Genomic DNA, 23,310 nt, shown 5'->3' with positions numbered 1-23,310 from the left:
GATCTCATGTTCGAGACTCCTTACCGGGGGTGATTAATGCGCATTTCACACCGGACTCGAGTGGGGTAGCCCGTGGGATGCGGGGACACGCTCGGGGTTGGCGGCCCATCTGATTTGGGGCCCACAAAGGGGGTTCGGGCGAGGTCCTAAACCCATGAGATGTGGGGCCTGGGCTATGAGATAAAGAGATTAATTCGTCAAACTCTAACTGTTTGAGCTTTTAGAGCAAGTGGTTAATTGTCCTGCATCAAATTGGTATTAGAGTGGGAGGTCTCGTGTTCGAGACTCCTCACCGGGGGTGATTAATGCAGGGGCATTTTCACACTGGGCTCGAGTGGGTTGCCTGTAGAATGTAGGGGCACACTCGGGGTGGGTGACCCATGTGATTTGGGGCTCATGGGGGAGGTCTCGTGTTCAAGACTCCTCACCAGGAGTGATTAATGCGCATTTCACACCGGGCCCGAGTGTGCTAGCCCATATGATGCGGGGACACACTCGGGGTGGGTGACTCATGTGATTTGGGGCCCACGAAGGGGGTTCGGCCGAAGTCCTAAACCCATGAGATGTGAGGCTGGGCTATGAGATAAAGAGATTAATTCGCCATACTCTAACAGTTCGAGCTTTTAGAGCAAGTGGTTAATTGTCTTGCATCAAATTGGTATCAGAGTGAGCGTGTTCAAGACTCCTCACCGAGGGTGATTAATGCAGGGGCATTTTCACACTGGGCTCAAGTGGGGTCGCCTGTGGGATGCAGGGGCACACTCGGGGTGGGTGACCCATGTGATTTGGGGTCCAAGGGGGAGGTCTCGTGTTTGAGACTCCTCACCAGGGGTGATTAATGTGCATTTCACACCGAGCCCGAGTGGGGTAGCCTGTGAGATGCGGGGATACACTCAGGGTGGGCGGCCGATGTGATTTGGGGCCCACAAAGGGAGTTCGGCCTAGGTCTTAAACCCTTGAGATGCGGGGCTTGGGCTATGAGGTAAAAGGATTAATTCGCCATACTCTAACATTTCGAACTTTTAGAGCAAATAGTTAATTGTCTTGCATCAAATTGGTATTAGAGCGGGAGGTCTTGTGTTCGACTCCTAACCGGGGGTGATTAATGCAGGGGCATTTTCACATTGGGCTCGAGTGGGGTTGCCAGTGGGATGCAGGGGTACACTCGGGGTGGGTGACCCATGTGATTTGGGGCCCACAGGGGAGGTCTCCTGTTCGAGACTCCTCACCAGGGGTGATTAATGCACATTTCACACCGGGCCTGAGTGGGGTAGCCCGTGGGATGCGGGGACACACTCGGGGTGGGCGGCCCATGTGATTTGGGGCCCACGAAGGGGGTTCGGGCGAGGTCTTAAAACCATGAGATGTGGGGCCTAGGCTATGAGATAAAGGGATTAATTCTCTATACTCTAACAGTTCGAGCTTTTAGAGCAAGTGGTTAATTGTCCTGCATCAAATTCATGACCTCGATGTAAAGGCAGAAGAGTTGGAGCTTTAAGAGGAAATGGAAATAAGGACGTGTTTATCTAAACAATCTTTGGATTGCCTAAAGGAGGAAGAGATTAAATGGGAGTAGTGTTCAAGGGCTACTTGGTTAAAGGAAGGGGATAAAAACATTAAGTTTTCCATAGCATCGCCAATGCGTGGGCAAGATGCAACAAGTTAGGTAGCACTGTAGTGGAAGGTAAAATAATTGAAGACAAAGATCAAGTGTGTGCTTCGACTGTAAAATACTACAAGTCTCTTCTCATGAATGAGGGATGGAATAGGCCCTTGATGGATGATTTGGAGATTTCTAGTCTTTCTGATGAGATGTAACCTCTATCGAAAGGCCTTCCTTGGAGGAAGTAAAGGCTATCGTAACATCATTGGGAATGGATAAGGTCCATGGTCATGTTGGCTTTGGAACGACTTTTTTTCCCTAAAGTTTTGGGAGGTAGTCAAAGGGGATGTTATGAGTTTCATGCAAAAGGCTACTTATCGACGGAGTTGGGTGCATCTTTCATTACTATAATCTCGAAGATTACAGGAGTAGATTGTCTGGAAGATTTTAGGCAATTAGTTTGATTGGAGGGCGGTAAAAGATTTTAGCAAAAACTTTGGCTATAAGATTCTGGACGGTTTTGGCGTCAATTGCATCTAAGAACCAAGGATCTTTAATTGAGGGAAGAAAAATTATCGATAACATTCTAAAAGCGAATGAATACACTGACTCTTAGCATAAGGAAAGGGGCGATGGCATGGTGTGCAAGATAGACTTGGAGAAGGCTTATGATTACGTTAACTAGGGATTCTTGGAATATATGGGATGTAGGCTAGGATGGAGATGATGGTTGAGGGAGTGTGTTAGCTTAGGTTGGTTCTCTGTGTTGGTTAATGATTCCTTAAAAGGGTTCTGAAACCAGCAAGTGGTTAATTGTCCTGCATCAAATTGGTATCAGAACGGGAGGTCTCGTGTTCGAGACTCCTCATCGGAGGTGATTAATGCAGGGGCATTTTCACATCGGGCTCGAGTGGGGTTGCCTGTGAGATGCAGGGGCACACTCGGGGCATGTGGCTCATGTGAGGCGTGTGGCTTATGAGAGGCAGGCCCCACCCTTGTGATTCTGGTGGCTCGTGTGAGGCGGTACCCATGTGATTTAGGGCCCATGAGGGGGGTTCGACCGAGGTCCTAACCCATGAGATGTGGGGCCCAGGCTATGAGATAAAGAGATTAATTCACCATGCTCTAACCGTTCGAGCTTTTAGAGCAAGTGGTTAATTATCTTGCATTAGAGAGGTATAAGGTAAAGAGATCATTTATCCTCCCATCTGTTTATGGTTGTGCTAGAGGCTTTGGGATGGATGTTATCAAAGGGGCAAGAAGCTAGCCTCTTTTGGGGTTTTATGGTGGATAGGGTGAATCCTCCAATCTCTTTTCCCTAGTTCACTGACACGACACTTTGCTTTTCTATGAACTTGATGAGTTTATGTTGGAAAAGTTGAGGATGTTGATCCTCTGCTTTGAAGTAGTCTCCGGTCTCAGAGTGGATGTTGCTAAGAGGGAGATCCTTGGGGTGTGTGTTTCTTATGTAGTTGGTTTGGTTGGTAGGAGTATTTGGTTGCAAAATGGGAGCTTTTACTACAACCAATCTTGGGCTCCCTTTATGTATTGGGAAGCTGGCAAAGTATTAATGGTTTATTGTTGTGTAGTGGTTCAGAAGGAAACTAGCTAAATGGAAATGTCAATATTTATCTCACTGTTGACGGATAATGCTCATCAATTCTGCTCTCTCGAATCTTCTCTTGTATTTTATGTATCTATTTAGATGCCCAAAATCTTTCCTCAACAAGTTAGAGAAGTTGAGAAGAGATTTTCTTTGGCAGGTGGCAGGGGTAGATGACAAGAAGAAGTTTCACTTGTTGGAGTGGAGAGAGGTTTGCGAACCCTTGAAAGAAGGGGTGCCTGAGATTAGAGATTTGGAATTTGGTGAATATGGCTCTTTTGGGAGGAACATGCTTGTGGTGGGAAGAGATTGTGCAAAACAATGTTGTTTGGTGTCCTCCTTGTCGTTGTGATTTGGATGATGAGGAAGTAGGAGAATTTGTAAGGCTTTTGGATAGGCTTATTTTGTATGCTCTGAGGAGAAATGAGCGGGACAAGTTGCTTTGGCTTGAGGATAAGTTGGGTTGCTTCTCGATTCGATCGTTCTATGGATGTTTGTGTTCCTTGGCTATGGTTGAGAGGTGTAATTATACATCCCATGTGTGTGCTACAGGGCCTTAGCGAAAGTCGCGACATTCAGTTGGTTAGTTGGAAGGAAGAGAGTTCTCACCATCGATAGCCTTCAAAGAAGATCTATGGTCAATCATCTCATCGTTTTATTCACTACAAGGCCACTATCGAAATGTGGAGCCAGTCTTGAGTTGGCATGGAGCGAGGATTGAGAAGCGAAAGATTGCTGCATGGAGGATGATATTTCTAGCTATTTGTTGGGCGATTCTTTCTTTCTTTCTTTCTTTCTTTTTTTTTTTTCTTTTTTTTTTTTTTGTGGATTGTGATTTAGGCTTTTTGCCTTTTGCCTTGTTTGTAATTTATGGCTCTAGCATGGCGCCTTTTGAATGAAAGCTCTTGTTAAAAAAAATCATTACTAATTCCTCGTTTTAACTCTTGGTATTAAAATTGCAATCCACATGCCATGTTTTAGTCCCACTACATTTAAATCTTTTAGATTCTAAGGCACAAGAAATAATAGATGCTTCTGTAATGCCTCTAGCAAGGAAGCAGACGTTCTTAAGGGCTAAATCCTTTGTTTTGGGATGGGCTTCAAATGTAAAATTTTTAGAGGATTGCGATCAACGTTTTCTGCGTTGTGTGTAATTTGTGGTGCTAGCTTGGCGCCTTTTGAATAAAAAGCTCTTGTTAAAAAAAAAAAAAAAAAAACTTTACTAATTCCTCGTTATAACTCCTGTTGGTAATAAAATTGCACTCCACATGCTGTGTTTTAGTACGACTAATTTTAAATCTTTTAGATTGTAAAGCACCTCTTTGTGAATCTAGCTTTGTGTTTATGTCCTCCCTTGTCTTGTCAATCAAAACTATGCCATCTCCAAACAGCATGCTCCATGGGATCTCTTTTTGCAAATGCCTCGTTAAATCGTCCATGATCAATGTGAAAAGATACGAGCTTGATGTTGATAGTTGATCCCTATTGCAAGCCTACAATAATTGGGAACTCACTTGTCCCTCCACTAGAGGTCCTCACATTTGTTATTGTTCCCTCATACATGTCCTTAATCATCTCATTATATCCTCTTGAAAGTCCTTGCTCTCCTAACCCCTACCTGATTAACTCTCTTAGGACCCTATCATAAGCTTTCTCTAAGTCAATACGGAACATGTGGAAATCTTTTCTCATCTTCCATATTTTGCCATCAATTTAATTAGGAAAATAACTTCAGCGATAGACCTTGGCATGAAACCAAACTGATTTTCTGATACATTCGTCTCATGCCTCAGCCTTTTCAAAATCACTCTTTCTCAAAGTTTCATGGTATGGCTCAAAAGTCCCACGATAGTTAGTGCAACTCTATGTGTCGCCTTTATTATTATAAATAGGCACCACGGTACTTTTCCTCTATTCTTCTGGCACTTTTATCGATCTTACAGTTTTGGTTAACAACTTTGTGTACTAAAATTACCTGGTATCTCCCATATACTTACAAACCTTATTGCTATACCTTTTGGTCCCAAGAGCCTTTCCTATTTTCATTTTTCTTCCCAAAGCTTTTGTCACTTCCGATATCCTAATCCTACAAAAGTATCTATGGACTCCGGCGTCAATTGAGTTTATGGTTCCTTCTATCTCTATGCTCTCGGAGTAATTGTCATTTAATAAGTTCTAAAAATAGCTTCTCCACCTTTCGTTGATCTAATCCTTGATTAGTATGCTCTGGTCATTACTCTTAATGCTTCTAACATGATCTAGGTCCCTACTCTTCCACTCTCATTTTTACAAGTTTAAAGACGGCTTTCTGACCTTCTCATCCCCAATCTATCTGTTAAAAAGATGATTTCGTCTTTTATGGATGACACCAAATAGCTGGATCAATGTCATGACAACAGTGATGATGAGAATGTCATCTTTTGTCATATTTTCATTCGCTGTATTGTTGGGACTTGCTTGAATTTACAATATCTAATTACAAAACCAATGTTTGGTGCAGTCTTTGGTTTACATTGCAGCTCGGCAGGCTATGTTGTTGCATTCTGTTTTAGGGACCCCTCTTTGCTTTGGATGTAGCCGTGGTGTTTTTAACTTCCATAGGAAGATTAGGTTTCTAACAGGTTCACTGGAAGTGATGAAATCTTTTAACCTAATGATTTTACTCTCTTTCATTGTAGGTTGGACAATTGAGGGAGGTATCAAACAAGGCCCACAATGCAGAACTAAAGCTGTTTTTGGAAGTAGAGCTCGGACAGGTAACCGATTCTTAATTCTTTAGCTATTTAATGCAAACTTGGGCTGTCACAGTATGTTTCCCTGGTTTCGAATCTACTTGCATCTGAAAAGAAACTAACTAGTAATGCTCTATAACAGCCTCAGGATTTCATCTTTGGAATGTAACTTCCCTTTATTTTTTATTGTTTGTGTAATCTTGCAGGAATTACATCCCCTTCCTCCTCCTGACAAGACCAAAGAAGATATACTACTTTTCTTCAAGCTTTATGATCCTGAAAAGGAAGAGCTCAGGTATCTCTATTGATTTCTTATGTTTCTGTTGGTTTTTTCAGGTCAGCATTGCATATTTACATATGACATCTTTGGTATTCTTTCTGATGGTATCAGGTATCTAGGGAGGCTTTTTGTTAAAGGTGGAGGTAAGCCAGTGGAAATCCTAACAAAATTGAATGGAATGGCTGGCTTCTCTCCAAATGAAGAAATAGAACTTTATGAGGCAAGTCTTGTCTAATTTCTGGTCTCTAGATTAGCAGTGTAATTTTCCTTTTCTGTTAAGGTTTTCATTTGGTATTTATTTGCAGCCATATGCTTCTTCTTGTCCTTGTTTCTATCCAGAAATCTTTAGTGGCAAAGTTCTCTTAACCCTTCCTCCCCTGTTTTTAATTCTCAGGAAATAAAGTTTGAGCCAAGTGTTATGTGTGAACACATAGACAAGAAACTTACATTTCGAGCTAGCCAGGTATATATGTATTATTGTATAATGCATGAATCATCTTTTCGTAAAGGTAATATTTAATGACAATATTGGGTCAGAAACAGTACCTAATATTCTAATTTCTTATGTGCAGCTTGAAGATGGGGACATAATTTGTTTCCAGAAATCTCCTCCAGTTGAAAATGGCGATCACTGCCGTTATCCAGATGTACCTTCATTTCTGGAGTATGTTCATAATCGACAGGTAAGCCTCCTTTCAGAAAACCCTTGGTTAATAGACATGGTCCTTTGATGCTCTTTTTGGGCTCGACAAGGGACCACTTGGCTCTATTCTGGCTTATGTAAAGTGTTTGCTATTTTCAGCAGCTGTCTGAAATTAAACTGCATAGCATTTGTATAACATGGTCAGCTGGAACTGAAAACTGTTGAAGTTCAAGCATATGTTATGAGTAGCAATTTGGCATATTGTTATTGGAATGTTTCATACTGTGGTCCCCCCCATCCCCCCAAATTTTTATTTTTTTATTTTTTTTTCGGGGCTCATCGCCTAAAATGAGATGGAAAAATGGATGTACATCATGGATATACAACACATACATCAAGGTGGGCCCCACAGGGCCGCACCATGTTGGGTGAGACCGGGGCTGCACCTAATCTGCTACCAGTTAAAACTCGGTTTAGGTTGGAGTTCAATTGGTTAAGGGAACTTACATAAAATTTTGCACGTTTCATTTACTAGAATTAGTGCATGACATCTCTTTGATGATGGCTGGGTTAATTTGCCTAGGCAATCCATATTCGGTAGGGTGTGTGTAGGATGGTGTAGGTTGATGGAAAGATACGAGGCCATAGTTCTAAAACTCATTGAGCTGATATGAAATTCAGCTTAATTGACTCGACTTGGTCAAATTTTGATCAAGTATCTTTGAAACTAGGTTTGGTCAAAACTCCAAGAATCGATGTGGACTTAGGCAACTCTTGCTCAACTTTTTCTGCTTGACTTGATCCTCTAAGACTAGACTGAGAATAGCAGGTTCTGGTTATGTTTTTTCAAAGGAAAAAGAAGTGGAGAGGGAGCATGGTGGGGATAGTGGGCCGGTGATGGGCATGTAAGCTTATGGTTTTGTGGTTGAGAAGGAGAGAGGAGGGAAATATCCATGGAAACCATTGTTGGTTGTCGAAGGTGTATCATCTTAACCTCAGGGTCGTCTTCTTGCATAGTTGGTGGACTTCCATGGCCTACATGAGAAGAGGCCTCTGATACCTTGGCCTTGATGAGAAGAGCCATCTATTACCTTGGTCTTCTTGATGAGAAGAACCCTCTGTTTGAGCTTCATCTATAGTTGCACAAAGTGTGAAGCATAGCAGAAAACAAATTCATGTGCAGGTGCAGTGAAGCATCTGTTTCAAAACAGTATCAAGTATGAATCTTTTATGAAGTATGAATCTTATAGTTATGTTTGAATAAATATGTATCTATTTTCAATATATATATATATATATATATATATATATTTGTATATCAATAAAAATATTAATATTTTATAAAATTATTGACAGAATATTAATGTAATACTGGGTTAAGTCAAGAGATCAAAATAGAAATACTGGGTAAAGACTAATGATGGCCTGAGAAAGTCTTTGGGTTGACTGAATGTTAATGAACATCGACTTAGAGTTCAGTTTTCGAACTTATGGTTGAGACAGTTCCCAGTGATGCTAATCTGCGAGAGGCTTGCCTTGACATCCAGTTGAGTGATGCTGATACTCATTAATACATTTTATATAATTTTGCACTTGTTGGCATGCCTACATATTTTTCTGGCTCTGGATACCTGGACATGGTTTTTCACAGAAAAGTATTTCTTCTGGTGATTAACATGGGTTTCTAATATTCTGAGCATTTGATGATGTGATGATGCTATAGGTTGTCCATTTCCGATCTCTTGAGAAACCTAAGGAGGATGACTTCTGTTTAGAGTTGTAAGTATTTCAAAACAACTATTATTTTATCTAGACACTTGGAGGATGTACATTGTGAGATTCCTCTTCTGGCTTAATTTCTGTATGACCTTTCTCCATGTGAATATCAGGTCGAAGCTTTTCAGTTATGATGAAGTTGTGGAAAGAGTTGCTCGCCAACTTAGTTTGGCTGATCCATCTAAAATTAGGCTTACATCTCATAACTGTTACTCTCAGCAGCCTAAACCCCAACCCATCAAGTACCGGGGCGTAGAGCATCTATCGGACATGCTGGTCCATTACAACCAGGTTTTCCATCACATACCTCATCGGGCTTGGGATAGAATGTCATTTTATTTATGAAAACTGCGATGGCTACTGGCGACTGTAGGATCTAGAATCCTGCTCTCCAGGTCCGGGGAGTGCATTAGGTGGGTCCTACCATTTATGCGCCACTGCCTGAAAAATAGGGCACTCTGAATATCAGCCTTATCAGGTGACCAGATTTGTCTAAAAATGAACAGTTAACAAAAATTAGCCAATGTTGTAATTTCAACATACACATGGGGCTGACCTGATCAATGACCTGGATCTTGCACAAGATCACATTGGCATTTGTGGAAAGAACGGACTCAGAATCCTACCCCCACAATTAGCCATAGCAGGGCTCTTTATTTACACAATCTAAGAAATGATTGATTGTGTCAATAGTGTGTTGTCAATAACTTGAAAATTCTAACTGATTCCTTCTGGGACAGACATCCGACATCCTTTATTATGAAGTGTTGGACATCCCTTTGCCAGAATTGCAGGGTTTAAAAACACTGAAAGTTGCTTTTCATCATGCGACAAAGGATGAAGTAAGTATGCAAGACTAAAGTGGTCATCTTTTTCAACCATATTACCCTTAATGGCGTCTTTATTAAATGTATTTCTTTTCCTTCAGGTGGTTATTCACACTATTAGACTTCCCAAGCAAAGCACTGTGGGAGATGTGATCAATGATTTGAAATCGAAGGTAATTTTTGCAACTGTTGATACCCTTCCAGTTGATGCAACCCTCACTCTTTCTGAACGAGAGAGAGAGAGAGAGAGGGTTCTTTAGCCGTATAGCTAGTAGCAGAAGGGATTAGGTTAGGGATCTGCATGCCTTTTTTGTCTTATTATCTGTGCAGTAGAATTGCCTCAAATAAAACTCTTAACTACTGTGTGTCTTGAATTCTTGAAGGTTGAATTGTCTCACCCTAATGCCGAGCTTCGACTACTAGAGGTTTTCTATCACAAGATCTACAAGGTATTTTTGTTTGGTCTTTTTAGTAATTCTTCTCTGTTGCTGGTGTGGATTAATAGGTACTCCAATGAGAACTCTTTTTTCTTAATTGTTAGCAATAATTAAGAACATTATGAATTGGCCGCGATTTATGCAAATTGAGTTTGAACTGATCTTAACTGCTGCAAGTCGGTGACACTCTTCTGGTTTGATTGGATCCCTCTTTAGTGCATAGTCTTAGTAGCTTCTTTCTGAAAGAAATTTGTTTTTATTGTTCGGTTGGAAGAAAGGATCTTTTCTCAATGGATTCTTCGCCCCTTTTTTCTCGGAGGCTGCAAGCCCAAATTGAAGTGTTCAAAGACTTTAAGATCTTTTAATACCATTGTGATCATTATTTGGCCAGTAATTCCTCAATATTTTCTTTGCAGATTTTTCCACCGAGTGAAAAGATTGACAACATAAATGATCAATACTGGACATTGCGTGCAGAGGAGGTAAGTCTTTCTTTGAGTTTGCTGTTTGAGCAGATCTGGCGAAGGTAGACATCATAATGGGGGATTTCTAGCTCAATCTGTTTGTGTAAATGAGTTTGACACTGCGTCAATTTGTCTGGATTTTGGTTGCCAGAAAATATGGTACCAATTTTCTAACCGTGAATTCATTAGCTGTTTCTTTTCACTCTTATAACTATCTGGTTTAACTCATTGACTTGAATAATGGACAAAAAAAGATATCGAATTATCCATTCAGTACATACAACCTCGTTTCTTTATTTCTAGGAAAGAGGGAAAATATTGATAACACGCATGGAGTTAATGGTATTTGATAACTAATAGATTGAGTAGTAGCTCGTAGACCATCTTAAAAAGGAATATTTATTATTCGATCCATATCCTGGGCATAAGAAGTCCAATAGAAGCAATACTAGATATAGTCATCCATGCAATCCATATGACAATACTGCCGATAATCAATGTTTTAAATATCGATGATATTGGCCAATATATCCTACGATATATCTTGTATCCCACCTGTGCGATACAAAATGCACAGGTAGTGCCGATATATCCCACATGTTTGATCTGGTGAGCATTTTCAATTTCCAATCCCTTTTTTTTTTTTTGTTGGAATTATGTTAAATCAATGTCAAATGGTTATAAATCCATTGGTTATGGAATTATGTTAAATCAATGTCAAATGGTTATAAATCCATTGGTTATTCATGTTTTGCATGAAAAATCACGGAGTTGGAGATTTGATTTCAATATCCATTGGTTCTTCATGTTCTCCATTTTTTAATTTTTTTTTTCGAAAATTTCCTTCAACTAGCTGTCATTTGAGACTAATTTCGAAGTATTTAGGAGTATTTGATGAAATGATCATAACATACACTCTAATTTCAAAATTTGAGTGTTGGTGGTCTGATTTGGGGAAGTTTCAAAAATTCCCCAATTTCTTTGAAATTTCTTGCAATGTTGCACTCCAAATATAAAATCAAGCATGTATGAGGGCTATTCTACTGGTTTGTCAAGCCTTTGTCAATTTTTGGAAAATAAAAATAATTTATATTTAAAATTTAATAAAAATTATTAAAATATTTTTTTTTCTTCGAAATGTTCATTTAATCAGCTGTCAATTGAAACTAATTTCGAAGTATTTAGGACTGTTTCATGGAATGATCATCACATATACTCTAAATGTTATTCATTCAATTTGAATATAGTTGCATTAGTTCAGTCAGACAACGCATAGCTTAGGACCCTATGCAAAGGAAACCTATTATGTGCACTTCTTTTTTGAGATTTATGATTTAAAAGTGTGAATTAAGGTCTTTTTTTTAACAATCCCTGAAGTTTCATTGAAAAATTCAACCATTTCCACAATGTTTCCCCATGTTTTCCAAAAAGTGCGATTAATTATCTGACACAAACAATATATCCCATGCGATTAACCGACATGTATTTGTATCCCAAGGATGCGATACGTAACGCGATACTGATATTTCAAACATTGCTGATAATCAAACAAAATAATTCACCCCAAAGGGAAGCAAACACTAGTCAAACTCGAAAAATGGCGATGGTGATGCAGCTACTGATGGTGATGCAACGACTGAAGAGGAAGAGGGGGCATGGACAATAGTGCCCATAAGGAGAGGATATCAGTATGGAAATACCAAGAAAGATCCTGCTCGCCTCTTGAAATATCTAACGCAATTCGTGAAATGTTTTCCGGAAGGATGGATGCCGATAAACTTTGAAAGGGGTTCATTATTAATAAGTATGGAAGGAGGTCATCATCCTTATTAATGCGTGCCTTCTTTGCCTGAAGGATGAGGAATCGACATCTCATTTGTAAAAGAGGACTCATCCTTATGAATGGGCTGGAATAAGGTGTTGACTATTTTTAACCTTTGTAAAAGAGGACTCATCCTTATCAATGCTTGCCCTCTTTGCCTAAAGGATGAGGAATTGACATCTCATTTGTTCATGCATTGGTGCTTTCAAGGGAGGTGTGGGCTCTTGTCCTTCAGTATTTTGCCATTGCCTGGGTTTTTCCAGATTGCGACAACTTCTTTGTTGTTTTTGGGGGGGGGGGGGGGGGGGTGCTACTTCGGGAAGGGAAGTATCTCAGGAATGAAGACTGTTTTTGCTAATTGGGTTATGGGCCATTTGGATGGTAAGAAATCGTAGGTGCTTTAGGGACATTCTGGGCAAACCCGTGGGTTTTATTTTTGCTCGATCTCTGGTGGTTGAGTGGAGGGAGTGTTGTTATTAGCGTGTAGCTAGCGGATGGGACAGATTTTTTATTTTTTCCTTTTCTTTTGTATTTTTTTTCAGCTTTGCGGTTTCCTTCAAAAAATTGTCATCCTTCAAAATAAAAATAAAGAAACAACTATGCTGAGGTCGTCTAGAACAAGATGATAGCCTGCTGCTATGAAGAACTAATCTCTCAGTTTTGGAAAGTGATAGCCTATTTTATGTTAATCAAATTGAATTGTAAAATTCAAGAGGCTGGATGTAATCTTATGGTAATTTTGGACCAGAAATTGTTAGGCATTTCTATAGTTTAGTTCGCAAAAGTGTAGCGGATGAATCTCCCAAGTAGGAAAAAGCAAGATGCTGCCAAATCAAGAGGATACTAACATTCCACATCAGGATGTTGATCCCATAGCTGAGTTGGATGGTACCTTCCTATATCACAATCTTGAAGCTGTTGTTTTATCTCCGCTTACGTGTCAAGCCATTCCCCTTATCAAAATTTAGCCACTTTATGTCATTCCATGAATATGAACACACATTCACATGCACACAAGGAGGGTGATCTCAATAGTAATAGGAGCTAAACATGGTATTAAATATTGCTTTTGGAATGCTATTTGCCTTGATGTTGAACTGGTTCAACTTGGATAGTCTGATTCTGGAGTATGACTTGCCCGGTGACGCATTTTATTTCATCAGTGTTTTAAAACCTGACAAGTTTTAGTGGGCAGTTCAGTCCAATCAAACCCAATCTTGTTTTGAAACGTATTTAATGTGAAATGATTCAATTATTGAATAATCTGCCTACAGCACAGTAGTAAGGGTGTTTACTTGAGAAGCAGAGGTTGTGGGTTCTAAATTTCTTTTGTAATCTAGCAATTGTTGTCAAATGCGATCGCATATGTGCATATGCGATTGCATATGCCATGATGGCATATGCGATCCTAGCAAGTATGCCATGGCATACTTTTATATGCGACCAATATGCGATCGCATATACGAGTATGCGATCGCATATTTCCCAATAGCCAGAGTGGAAGTAAATTTTTTTTTATTGTTATTTTTTCAATTTGGAGAACTTTTGCCTATAAATAGGCACTCATATCCCTTCCATTTTCACTATTCTTTACTCCAAAGCTCTAAATCTCTTACTCTTGCTCTCTTACTCTAATTTCTCTACAATTATTTCAACTATGTTTATTTTTTATATTTTTTAAGTTGTGCTTACTTTTTGTAAATTAAGTTGTAAGTTGTTTCAAGTTATCCATTTATCAATAAAATTTCTTCGTTTGAAGTTTATAATAATTAGTTCTCTTTTAAATGTAGCTTGATTGTTTTGTTAAAATTTATATAATATAATAATTAAATATATAACTTAATGAAACACTCAAACTATAATGAAATAAGTAAAATAACCCAATCCAATCATGTGTACTAATTAGGCAAGTTTTTCCTATTTTTTAAGAGTTTTTTCAATTTTTCAATTAATTTTTTTTTTCATTTTAATTTCTTTATTATTATATTAAAAATATGCCATGGCATATGCAATTGTGCGATCGCATATGCGAACAGCATATGCTGATCGCATACAATCGCATATGCGATTTGACAACACTGTCTAGCATTTTTTGAAGGAAACAATTGACCACCTAGAACTGGTTTCTGGCAACCTGGCCTGCTTTTGTGGTCAGTTCTGGCCAAAACTAGTCCAAACGTCCAGTCTACTTTGGGTTTTAGAGCACTGCATTTCATTACTCACTGTTACCAAGTTGATTCAGCCAAGTCGACTCAGTCTCAATTAGTATTAAAAACCATTGAGCTCGTTTGGCACTGGAGGTGTTCTCTAACAAGGACAAAGTTGGGGCAGTCATGTTTTTAAATTGATTTCTTAGTCGAGGCATAGATTCTTCGAGGGTGATTCTTTGTAATATCATGGGCATGATAAGAAGCCTGGGTCCATGGTGATTTAGTGTGAACCATAGATGAAATTCGTGTTTCCAGTGCTCAATGAAAACGAGGTTGGTCAGTTATTAGACGAGGCTAATCCTGTGGCAATATACTTGTCAAGAAATGCTCAGTGTTTCAAATAGCGCCCGTAGCGTAGCGGTAGCATACGCTACGTAGCGTCCCAAATAGCATAAATCCCCTGTAGCGCACGCTATAGGGGTAGCGTACGCTACAACTATGTAGTGCGTAGCGTCCGTAGCGTACGCTACAACTATGTAGCGCGTAGCGTCTGTAGCGTAAGTTACAATGTATTTTTTTACTATTTTAGTTTTTTATTTTTATTTTTTCACGTTTTCTTTGTTTCTAATGTTGAGGAATGTGACACTTGTATTGCACTTGATACTTTTAACCTATGGGATTTTTATTTCTTTTCATAATTGTGACTTGTGGTTTCAATTAGACATTATTAATTAAAGTGGTTTGCTTAGGAAGTTGTTGATGTGATAATTATTTGATTTGGCTTATATATGTGGATTGGCTTTTGATAAATGATAACTAATAACTTTTTTGAACATGCTCATAATTGATAAAATGAATCATCTTTTAGGCATTTTTATATTTTTTTTCACTATTTATTATTTTTGTCCTATTTTTAAATTAAAAAATAGAAATATCGTGTAGCTTACACTACATGCTACGTATTTGTGCTACACGCTATAGAGGGCTGAATGCTACACATCACGCTACCGCTATTTAAAACACTCAAAATGCTGATAAATCATCTGTATGTATTGGGAAATCTTTGTCCCTCGTTTAGTCAATTGTTGCCATTTCCTGTTTTGGCAATAACTAGGTCATTTAGAAGACAAACTGCATATAGAGCTTTCAAACATCTAAATATTATTCAGAAGTCAATTGCAGTGTTGTGGTATAGTTTTTACATCCATTAATGCATCATAGCATGTTACTTGAAATTCCATCTCATTTGCCTTCATCTGTACAATGAAACTAATAAATCATTAAGCGTGGCCATTCTTTTGCAAATGAATCACATGTTTTATTTAGTCCTTTTATCAGATATGATTCTAGTTGAATCTTGACTTGTTTTCTGTGGGATGTGTGATACCGAACCCTATGACCAGATCACGATGATATAAAAAAAAGGGTAATATCTTTAGTAGGGATAAGATCTTTCTGAGTACTTGAAGAGGTTCACGTGCTTTGTCCATTGCCACAGGTTCCAGAAGAAGAGAAAAACCTTGGTCCTCAAGATCGCTTGATTCATGTCTATCACTTCACAAAAGATGCATCTCAAAATCAGATGGTATGGGTCAGACATTTATTATGCATGTTTATTATTTTCAGGTGCAGCAGATATTTCTGGACTGGTTAAGGCCATCTTGTTTCCGACTAACCCTGCTTCAACTTTTTCAACCTGTTTGGTTTCAACAGCAGGTTCAGAATTTTGGGGAACCCTTTTTCTTGATCATCCATGAAGGTGAGACTTTAGCCGAGGTTAAAGTCCGTATCCAGAAGAAGTTGCAGGTTCCAGACGAGGAATTCTCTAAGGTATTTGTTATTCTCAACTTGAGAATGTTTCATGAGCCTGCATGCTTCTGCATAATTTCTATATGACAAAGATCAAAGTGTTGGAGACGTGTCAACATTTACATTTAGAGTAGGAAAATGCTTGCGTACCTTGCTCAGGTATCCACCAGGGTTACTCTCTCACGTGGGGGAAACGACTTAACGTGCATGAAATCCACCCCGTCCATCAGGTACACCACCCTTTGTTTGGCCTTGATCCCAAAAATCAGGCTGATTCAACGCTCAGATGGGCAACCCATAAAATTATACCTAAAACCTTCAAATTCTCGTGGTGTGGCACACCTGAGTTTTGGAATACTTTGATATTTGGGTAATTTTTTCATCCTGCTGAGGCACATTAGATGAATGGATTGGATGGCATATAAACACCATGGTCGGCCCTCCACAAAACTAATTGTGGGTGTCCCATCCCAGCTGTTTCCTATGGTGTGGCCCACCTGGGTGTTGGATCATGATGAGGCATCATACCCGATGGACAGTGGATCTTATGAAAATTTGGCTCTCGGTTAGTGGAGGGACGCTATTGCGAGGTATGCTAGTGTGGTTCTTTAGAATAAAGTCAATTCGTCTTTTATTTCCCTTCTTTCCGGTTTGAGTAAGTATCCAATGCTAAATGCTAAAATCTTAGTTATCAGACAATTTCTGTTAACATGGCACGCATATGAGATATGGACTGTTCAGCTATTTTACCCTACTGTGGGTAGGCCATAACAATTATAACACCAATCAGATTATCCTAGTCATCTCTTCAAGGACATTTGCACATGAATGCCGACTGTCGGTTAGATTTTCTCCTAATTAGACATTTGCAAGCCTCATGAGTACTTAAATCGCCATGGTAGGCCATATGAAAACTAACACCAATCAGATTATCCTGGCCATCTCTATTGAAGGACTTTTTGTCCATTGAATGTCGAATGTTGGTTGGATTTTTCTTAACTACCTATTTGCAAGCCTCACGAGTCCAATCAGTGTGATTTTTGATGGTTCATGTCATCCATGATGGGGCCCAAAAGATGAAACATTCTTGTACAGGTACCACGTCCATGAATATTGAATGCTTCATAACTCTGGTAATGCTGATAACTCTGGATCTTCTCATGGTATTATTTGCAGTAAGTGCCACGCCCAACGCATGATAAGAGGAGAAAAAAGCAGACACTTACCAAAATGGATTGCCTGTTGGTCCACATTTGAGGTGCATGTGATGGCAGCACATGATAATAGGAGAAAAAAGAACAGTAAAAAAATAGCAGATGGTTAGAAAATTGATTGGTTAAAAAGGATTGCTTGTTGGTCCACTTTTGATGTGCATGTAATGGTGCACCTCATGATCTTGACCTTATTTTCATGCCACGGCACGGACGGGGTAGGGCATACCTGATCATTGGCCGGGGTAGGGCATACCTGATTCATCGTCTCTTGATCGTTTTTTATTCCCTTGAAAAGCCCTCTCGGTCCGTCTTCCTTCAGTTAAAGAGTGGGTTTAATTGGATTGTTCCACTTTGTTAGATAACTTTCAACATAGGGTAATGGTATTTGAAGTCTTTAATAAATGTGTACCAATTTTTGATCCTCGGTACTGCCAATTTAAAATGAGAGTGATTATGCATTAACTATAGGCAAATCTGAAAACAATTTAATTGCCACCTCAATATTGATCATGTTTCATGTTGCTTCTTACTTTTGCTGTTTATCCAGATAAATTTCTCTCTGTGCTATCCTTTTATGTACTAATTTTCGTAGAAACCGTTTCAAATTACAGCAGAGATGTCAGTGCACTGAGTTTCTCAGGTTCACAATGTCTGACGCCAACATGAGTGACTTGGTCCATAGCTTAATGGAATACTATTAATCAGAGCCCTGCCAGGGGGACTTGTTCTCACAAGCCCATCTATGCAGCACACAAGCTGAAGTGGAAATGTCATCAAGGTCCTAGTCATTCATTAGGTATGTCCAACATTGAACATACCCTGGCCAGAAATTCAAGTCGATCCACTAATTAGGTGGCTGTATGTGTCTCAAAACATGGAAGTTATAGAAAATATGACCAATGGTCAATTTTCAACATACACGTGGTTCCTCCTGGTCAATAGCCTGATTTTCACACCAGGGTGTGTTCATTGTAGGCCCTAACTGATGAATGATCCGGATCATGCACCCATGGGCTACATTGGAGTACTTTCTGCATTTTACCCCTTTACGCTCAAGTAATAAGTGGTCTAATCATTGTGTCATATTCATTCAAGAAAGAAGTGAGTAATGTTCATGCAAGAACAAACAAATGAACTACATCCCTTTTGTTGTTGTAATAAGCATTGTTCGGAGTATCCCTGCTGTTATCGAAATATCCTCAATAATATTTGCATCTCCAGCTCAACAATAACACTGGTAGTGATACCGATAACACTGGTAGTATCAGAAGTTTCAGGTATCGGCGATGTATCACTAAGTATTGCCAATGTATCAATGTCGCCAATGCAGTGCCAATATTTTCGAGTGTGCAAATTCCAAGTGTCGCTTGGATCACCAATGTATCACTAATATTTTCGACTATATAAATTCCAAGTGTGGCTTGTATCGCGCTAGCGTATTGGTGATATTTTGATAATATCGCTGTATCGATATCGCCAAAAGTATGTTTTTTTATTTTTTATTTCATTTTAAATATTTTTATGGACACATGGTTGTAGTGTTCGAATTGTTAACGATGATATTGATAATATCACAATATTATCGTTATCACAACATGGGCTATATCGAGACCACAATATTTCATTTTCTTTCCAGTTATCGACGATTTCTCAGCGAAATATCATGTGAAGTGAATATTTTGAAATATCAATGGATGTTTGGATGGAAGGTTGGATGGTTGGATAGATAGATGGGATGGTTGGACTGATTTCTTACGACAGTGTCACAACGCATGCTTTGAGGCACTCATTAAATGGAAACTTATAATAGATGCGTTCTTTTTGCAATTTTTTGATTCCTAAATATGCAAATATGTATATTTTAGTGTCTCCTGATTTTTCACTGAAGAATTCCATTTTCGCCATGTTTCCCGATGTTGCCCTGCATTTCTGGTTATCGGTGATACCATCGACAATATCGATATTGTTTCCATATCCCCGGCTAGCAAAACCTGTAGCGATACCGATACTTAGAACACTGGTGCTAAGCACCAACAAATCCATGTGTTGTAATCCATATTTACCATGACCTGACTTTGTATCCTTTCTCAACTCACAGTGGAAGTTTGCTTTTCTGTCACTGGGTCGTCCTGAATACCTTCACGATTCCGACATTGTGTCCAGTCGTTTTCAGGTAAGTCTGAACTTTTATTCTCTCGTCCTTTTCAACCTGCGATTCATCAAGTCCCTTGATCTCCTTTTAATATCCGCCTTTCTCCAGAGAAGAGATGTTTATGGAGCTTGGGAGCAATATCTTGGGTTGGAACACTCAGACACTGCTCCAAAAAGAGCTTACACAGCCAATCAGGTAATTATTATGTCTTAATTACCTTTTGGTTCTTCAATTTCATATAAATGCTCCTTTTGTAGCTGAAGTTATTTGTTCTCTCTCTTTTTTTCCTTGTGTGGCTGTGTGCATGTGGGTTTGTGGGGATGGTGTGGGTGTGGTAGCTGTCAATTGCCCTCATGTGTGTGCACTTCCAAGGGATTTTTTGGCTTACACAAACCAGCTTGGTTCGTGCGTGGGCGCGTTCGTTTGGCTGCTAATTGCACCCCTTTCCGTGCACTTTCCAGGGGATATATTTCTTACACATGCTGGCATTGCTCACGTGTATGAGATCTAAGCCATTCACCTGGCAGGCACCACCATGTTGATCCCTTGAATCCCAAAATGGACTAGCCTTGACTTCAGGTGGGCAACCCCCGTATAAGGTAAATGGGCGGTTAGAAAAACTTGATCAAGTGGCCACACTCGATATGAATACATGCCCCACTGAATGAATGGACTGGCCTGCTTTTTTGCCCATTTGCGTCAACGCTTTTGGGCCTGCCTGATGAGCTTCGATCTTGCACAACTTACCCATCACCCACTTTCCATTTTCAAAACTGGATCTTTCTGATCAATTTTTTTATGTATTTATTTATTTAACCTTTTATATGATGCGCTATGAGTTCCTGGTATTTGTGGTTAGCCCATTTGAGATTACACAAAATATTTGTTCTTCCCGGCCAATGGAACTCACATTTACATTGTTTGGACAAAGGTGGTCTAAGAATTTCTACTATCCATTTAAATATCAGAAACTCTACTCGTCCCCACAATTTTCATCACCATGCTTCTTCCTCTTGCAGAGCCGCCTCACATTTGAGAAGCCAGTGAAAATCTACAACTAGAAAATGTCAGTGACCTCCGCAACCGCACTGACCAAACCCAGTGCCTCAGCCTGCTGCCACTCCAGCTATATGCTAAATGGGGCACACAGCAAGATGCACCCTAGGGACGAGAAGCTTTGAGATTGTTGTCGGGTTTGGTTTATTAATTTTTGTTGCTTATGTATTCTTTCTAGTGTTGGGTGGGGAGATAGTTTACGAAATGCCTATGTGCATGTCATTTACCAACGACAGCAGCCCCCGCTCTTGAGCTTTTCGTTTTTTCTCCTTTTTTTCCTCATCTTTTTTTTTTTTTTTTTGGTTCCTTTGTGGTCAAGAAGGCCCCTTGGGTGAGAGGTCTCACCATCATCTTCATTTCCACTGTAATTTAGCACATAAAGATGATTTTGGACTAGGGGATGTATACAGGGTATAAATAGTTGGGTGTCTTCAACATTTTTTTCCCGTCTTTTTCAGTATCTATTTCTTTCCTTGTGTTTAAGGTATGGGGGCTGTATAATGGTTGGTGTCACTGCTTTTGAGTTTCGAAGGGGTATTTTATTGTGTAAAAGAAGCAGCTCTTTAGCCTCCAGCTTGAGTTGGGCCTTGGAGGCCTCTTTTATCAACTCTTCCTTATTAGGGCTGCTCTGATTTCTTCTCCGTGATTATCTCGTGATGAGACTGACTGAGTGGAAGTGATACCGAGGCACTTGGTGCGCACTTAGTCGGAAAAAAAAAATAAAAAATCATTGATGCTTGTAAGGTTCCTCAACGATCTGAGGATTTAGTGGGTGGGCCTCAGCAAGCAAGCTACTTGCTGAGGTACACAATTCCTTGCGGGGTGGGGCTGTTAATGTGCCAGGCTCGGGCCAAGCAAGATCAAAATTTTGAATTGCTATGGACCGAACAGTTAAGAAATCTGGGCTGAAGGCAACCCCAGGTCTGATCCCTTGACTGCTCCATTGTCAGTTTGATGCATTTGTGATCCAGCCTCAGCAAGCGTGCTACTTGCTGAGGTACCCAATTCCTTGCGGGGTGGGGCTGTTAATGTGCCAGGCTCGGGCCAAGCAAGATCAAAATTTTGAATTGCCATGGACCGAACAGTTAAGAAATCTGGGCTGAAGGCAACCCCAGGCCTGAACCCTTGATTGCTCCATTGTCAGTTTTGATGCATTTGTGATCCAGCTGATCGATTTGATGGGCACAGACCTTAATAAGGGATTCCCCAAAAGGCTCCGTGATTGGAAGATCCCAATCTGGATTGAGATCGTCCAGTCAGAGATCCCCGGGGCCTCCCCAATCCCGGCCCAACCCTAGGATTGGGTTACTCTCGGTGAATTGTACACTTAAAACGTTTGGAATGCACCCTTGTTTCATTGACTTTTCATTTATTAGCCTTCGTTCTCTGTGCCTTAACATTACTAATTCTTTAGTTGAAAGACTTGCATTGATGGTTACTTCATCTGAAACAGTGGCGGCTCGTTCTCCACAATTTTGTAGATACGCAGTCTGTCCAGTGTTGGACGTGACCATGTGGTCGAAGTGGAAATGGGTGGTTGGAAATAGAATAGACGGTAAGTTCTAATTCAATGGGTGAAATAGATTGCTATCATCTGCCTGATCAGTTCTTTTTGTCTTTTTTTGGGGGCCGTTGTGGCAACTTCGAGATCGTTGGAGCCAATTTTCATATGGAAGAGGGGCAGATTGCTTGGAAAAGAGTGTTATTTTTGCCTGTAGTAATAAAATGGCGGGATCTTCCGAGTACATAAACAATCGAACTTCATCAGTTATACGAACAAATGAAGATTTGAAATGAGATACGGTGTATCTGGGAGGAAAAGAGTATTTTCTATATGTTTTAAAAACGCAATCATAGAATGATCAGTTGTCATTTGGTTGATGCTTGGGGCCTGTTTAGTAGATGTTCCATCTCATTTTCAGGCCTCTATGAAAGAGGTCCTTTGATTGTAAAAAGCACGTGCCTTTAGAAGCTGTCTTTCAACCCGCATTTCATATTGAATAAAACAGTTGGTTGCATTATGGCCCATCAATTGTGTGGTTATTAGGCCTTCTCAACTAGCACATGAGGTCGGGGGTACAGTGGTTATTCTAAAAAGGAGAACTGGATTGCGCTGCTTGATGCTCGGATCCATGATGCGCCGGTTTGACAGGATAAGCGTTAGGATAGAAAATCAAATCAAGAGGAGTCGTATTGATATGTGGCTAACTAGAAGCCTACACAACACCATGGAGAGGAAGCCCACACAACTCATGAGGAGGAATGCGTATTCTCACGAGACTTTCTGGCTGAGATTCCTTAGCCATAGGATGGATATGTTACAGGTTCATTTCACATCTTCGTTCTTCAAAGCTAGCATGTTATGACCATGGGGCGTAGCCTCATTTTTATCAATGCTTTAAGAGAATTAGGGTCTGATTGTTTACTCTGAAGTTCCAAGTCTGAATCTGAAGTTGAAAACCTAGTATTGAATATATAACAACGTATTTGTTAACTAACCTCTCAAATGTTTGGAATATGTTAATTTGACACATCTGCCCTTATGAAACAATCATGATTGAATCCCTACGAATCCCTACCATTAAAATCTTCATGGATTCAATCAAAATGTTTATTTACCAACTTGTTGATAAGGTAAAAAACAGCTAGATGAAGAGACCACACAAATATCATATTAATCCAAAGGTTGTGTGGTTGGCAAGAAATTTTTAATAGTCATTTACCACCTTTTCTTATACTATG

General features: G+C 39.7%; 1 protein-coding gene across 6 annotated transcripts in view; it reads left to right on the top strand.

The window, feature by feature from the left end:
* The window catches only part of LOC131232742 (ubiquitin C-terminal hydrolase 12-like), a 61,858-nt gene extending 40,717 nt beyond the window's left edge, over window positions 1-21,141 (top strand). For 2 of the 6 annotated variants that reach the window (XM_058229209.1, XM_058229207.1), the window contains exons 17-32: window positions 5,885-5,962; window positions 6,145-6,233; window positions 6,330-6,438; window positions 6,613-6,681; window positions 6,791-6,901; window positions 8,585-8,640; window positions 8,751-8,928; window positions 9,378-9,479; window positions 9,566-9,637; window positions 9,848-9,913; window positions 10,318-10,383; window positions 15,836-15,922; window positions 16,054-16,167; window positions 19,459-19,533; window positions 19,621-19,707; window positions 20,532-21,141. In XM_058229209.1, the coding sequence (XP_058085192.1) occupies window positions 5,885-5,962; window positions 6,145-6,233; window positions 6,330-6,438; window positions 6,613-6,681; window positions 6,791-6,901; window positions 8,585-8,640; window positions 8,751-8,928; window positions 9,378-9,479; window positions 9,566-9,637; window positions 9,848-9,913; window positions 10,318-10,383; window positions 15,836-15,922; window positions 16,054-16,167; window positions 19,459-19,533; window positions 19,621-19,707; window positions 20,532-20,573 (1,401 nt within the window). In that variant the 3' untranslated portion in view covers window positions 20,574-21,141. Of the gene's footprint in view, window positions 1-5,884; window positions 5,963-6,144; window positions 6,234-6,329; window positions 6,439-6,612; window positions 6,682-6,790; window positions 6,902-8,584; window positions 8,641-8,750; window positions 8,929-9,377; window positions 9,480-9,565; window positions 9,638-9,847; window positions 9,914-10,317; window positions 10,384-15,835; window positions 15,923-16,050; window positions 16,168-16,620; window positions 16,737-19,458; window positions 19,534-19,620; window positions 19,708-20,531 lie in introns of those variants that run through there. The other 4 variants (XM_058229206.1, XM_058229205.1, XR_009164926.1 and 1 more) reach the window with 3 other exon arrangements.
* The last annotated feature ends 2,169 nt before the right edge of the window (window positions 21,142-23,310 follow it).

This window comes from Magnolia sinica, chromosome 18, assembly GCF_029962835.1.
Source record: "Magnolia sinica isolate HGM2019 chromosome 18, MsV1, whole genome shotgun sequence".
NCBI classification, from domain to species: domain Eukaryota; kingdom Viridiplantae; phylum Streptophyta; class Magnoliopsida; order Magnoliales; family Magnoliaceae; genus Magnolia; species Magnolia sinica.
Note: the sequence above shows the minus strand (reverse complement) of the source record. Positions and strands in the feature narration are given on the sequence as shown.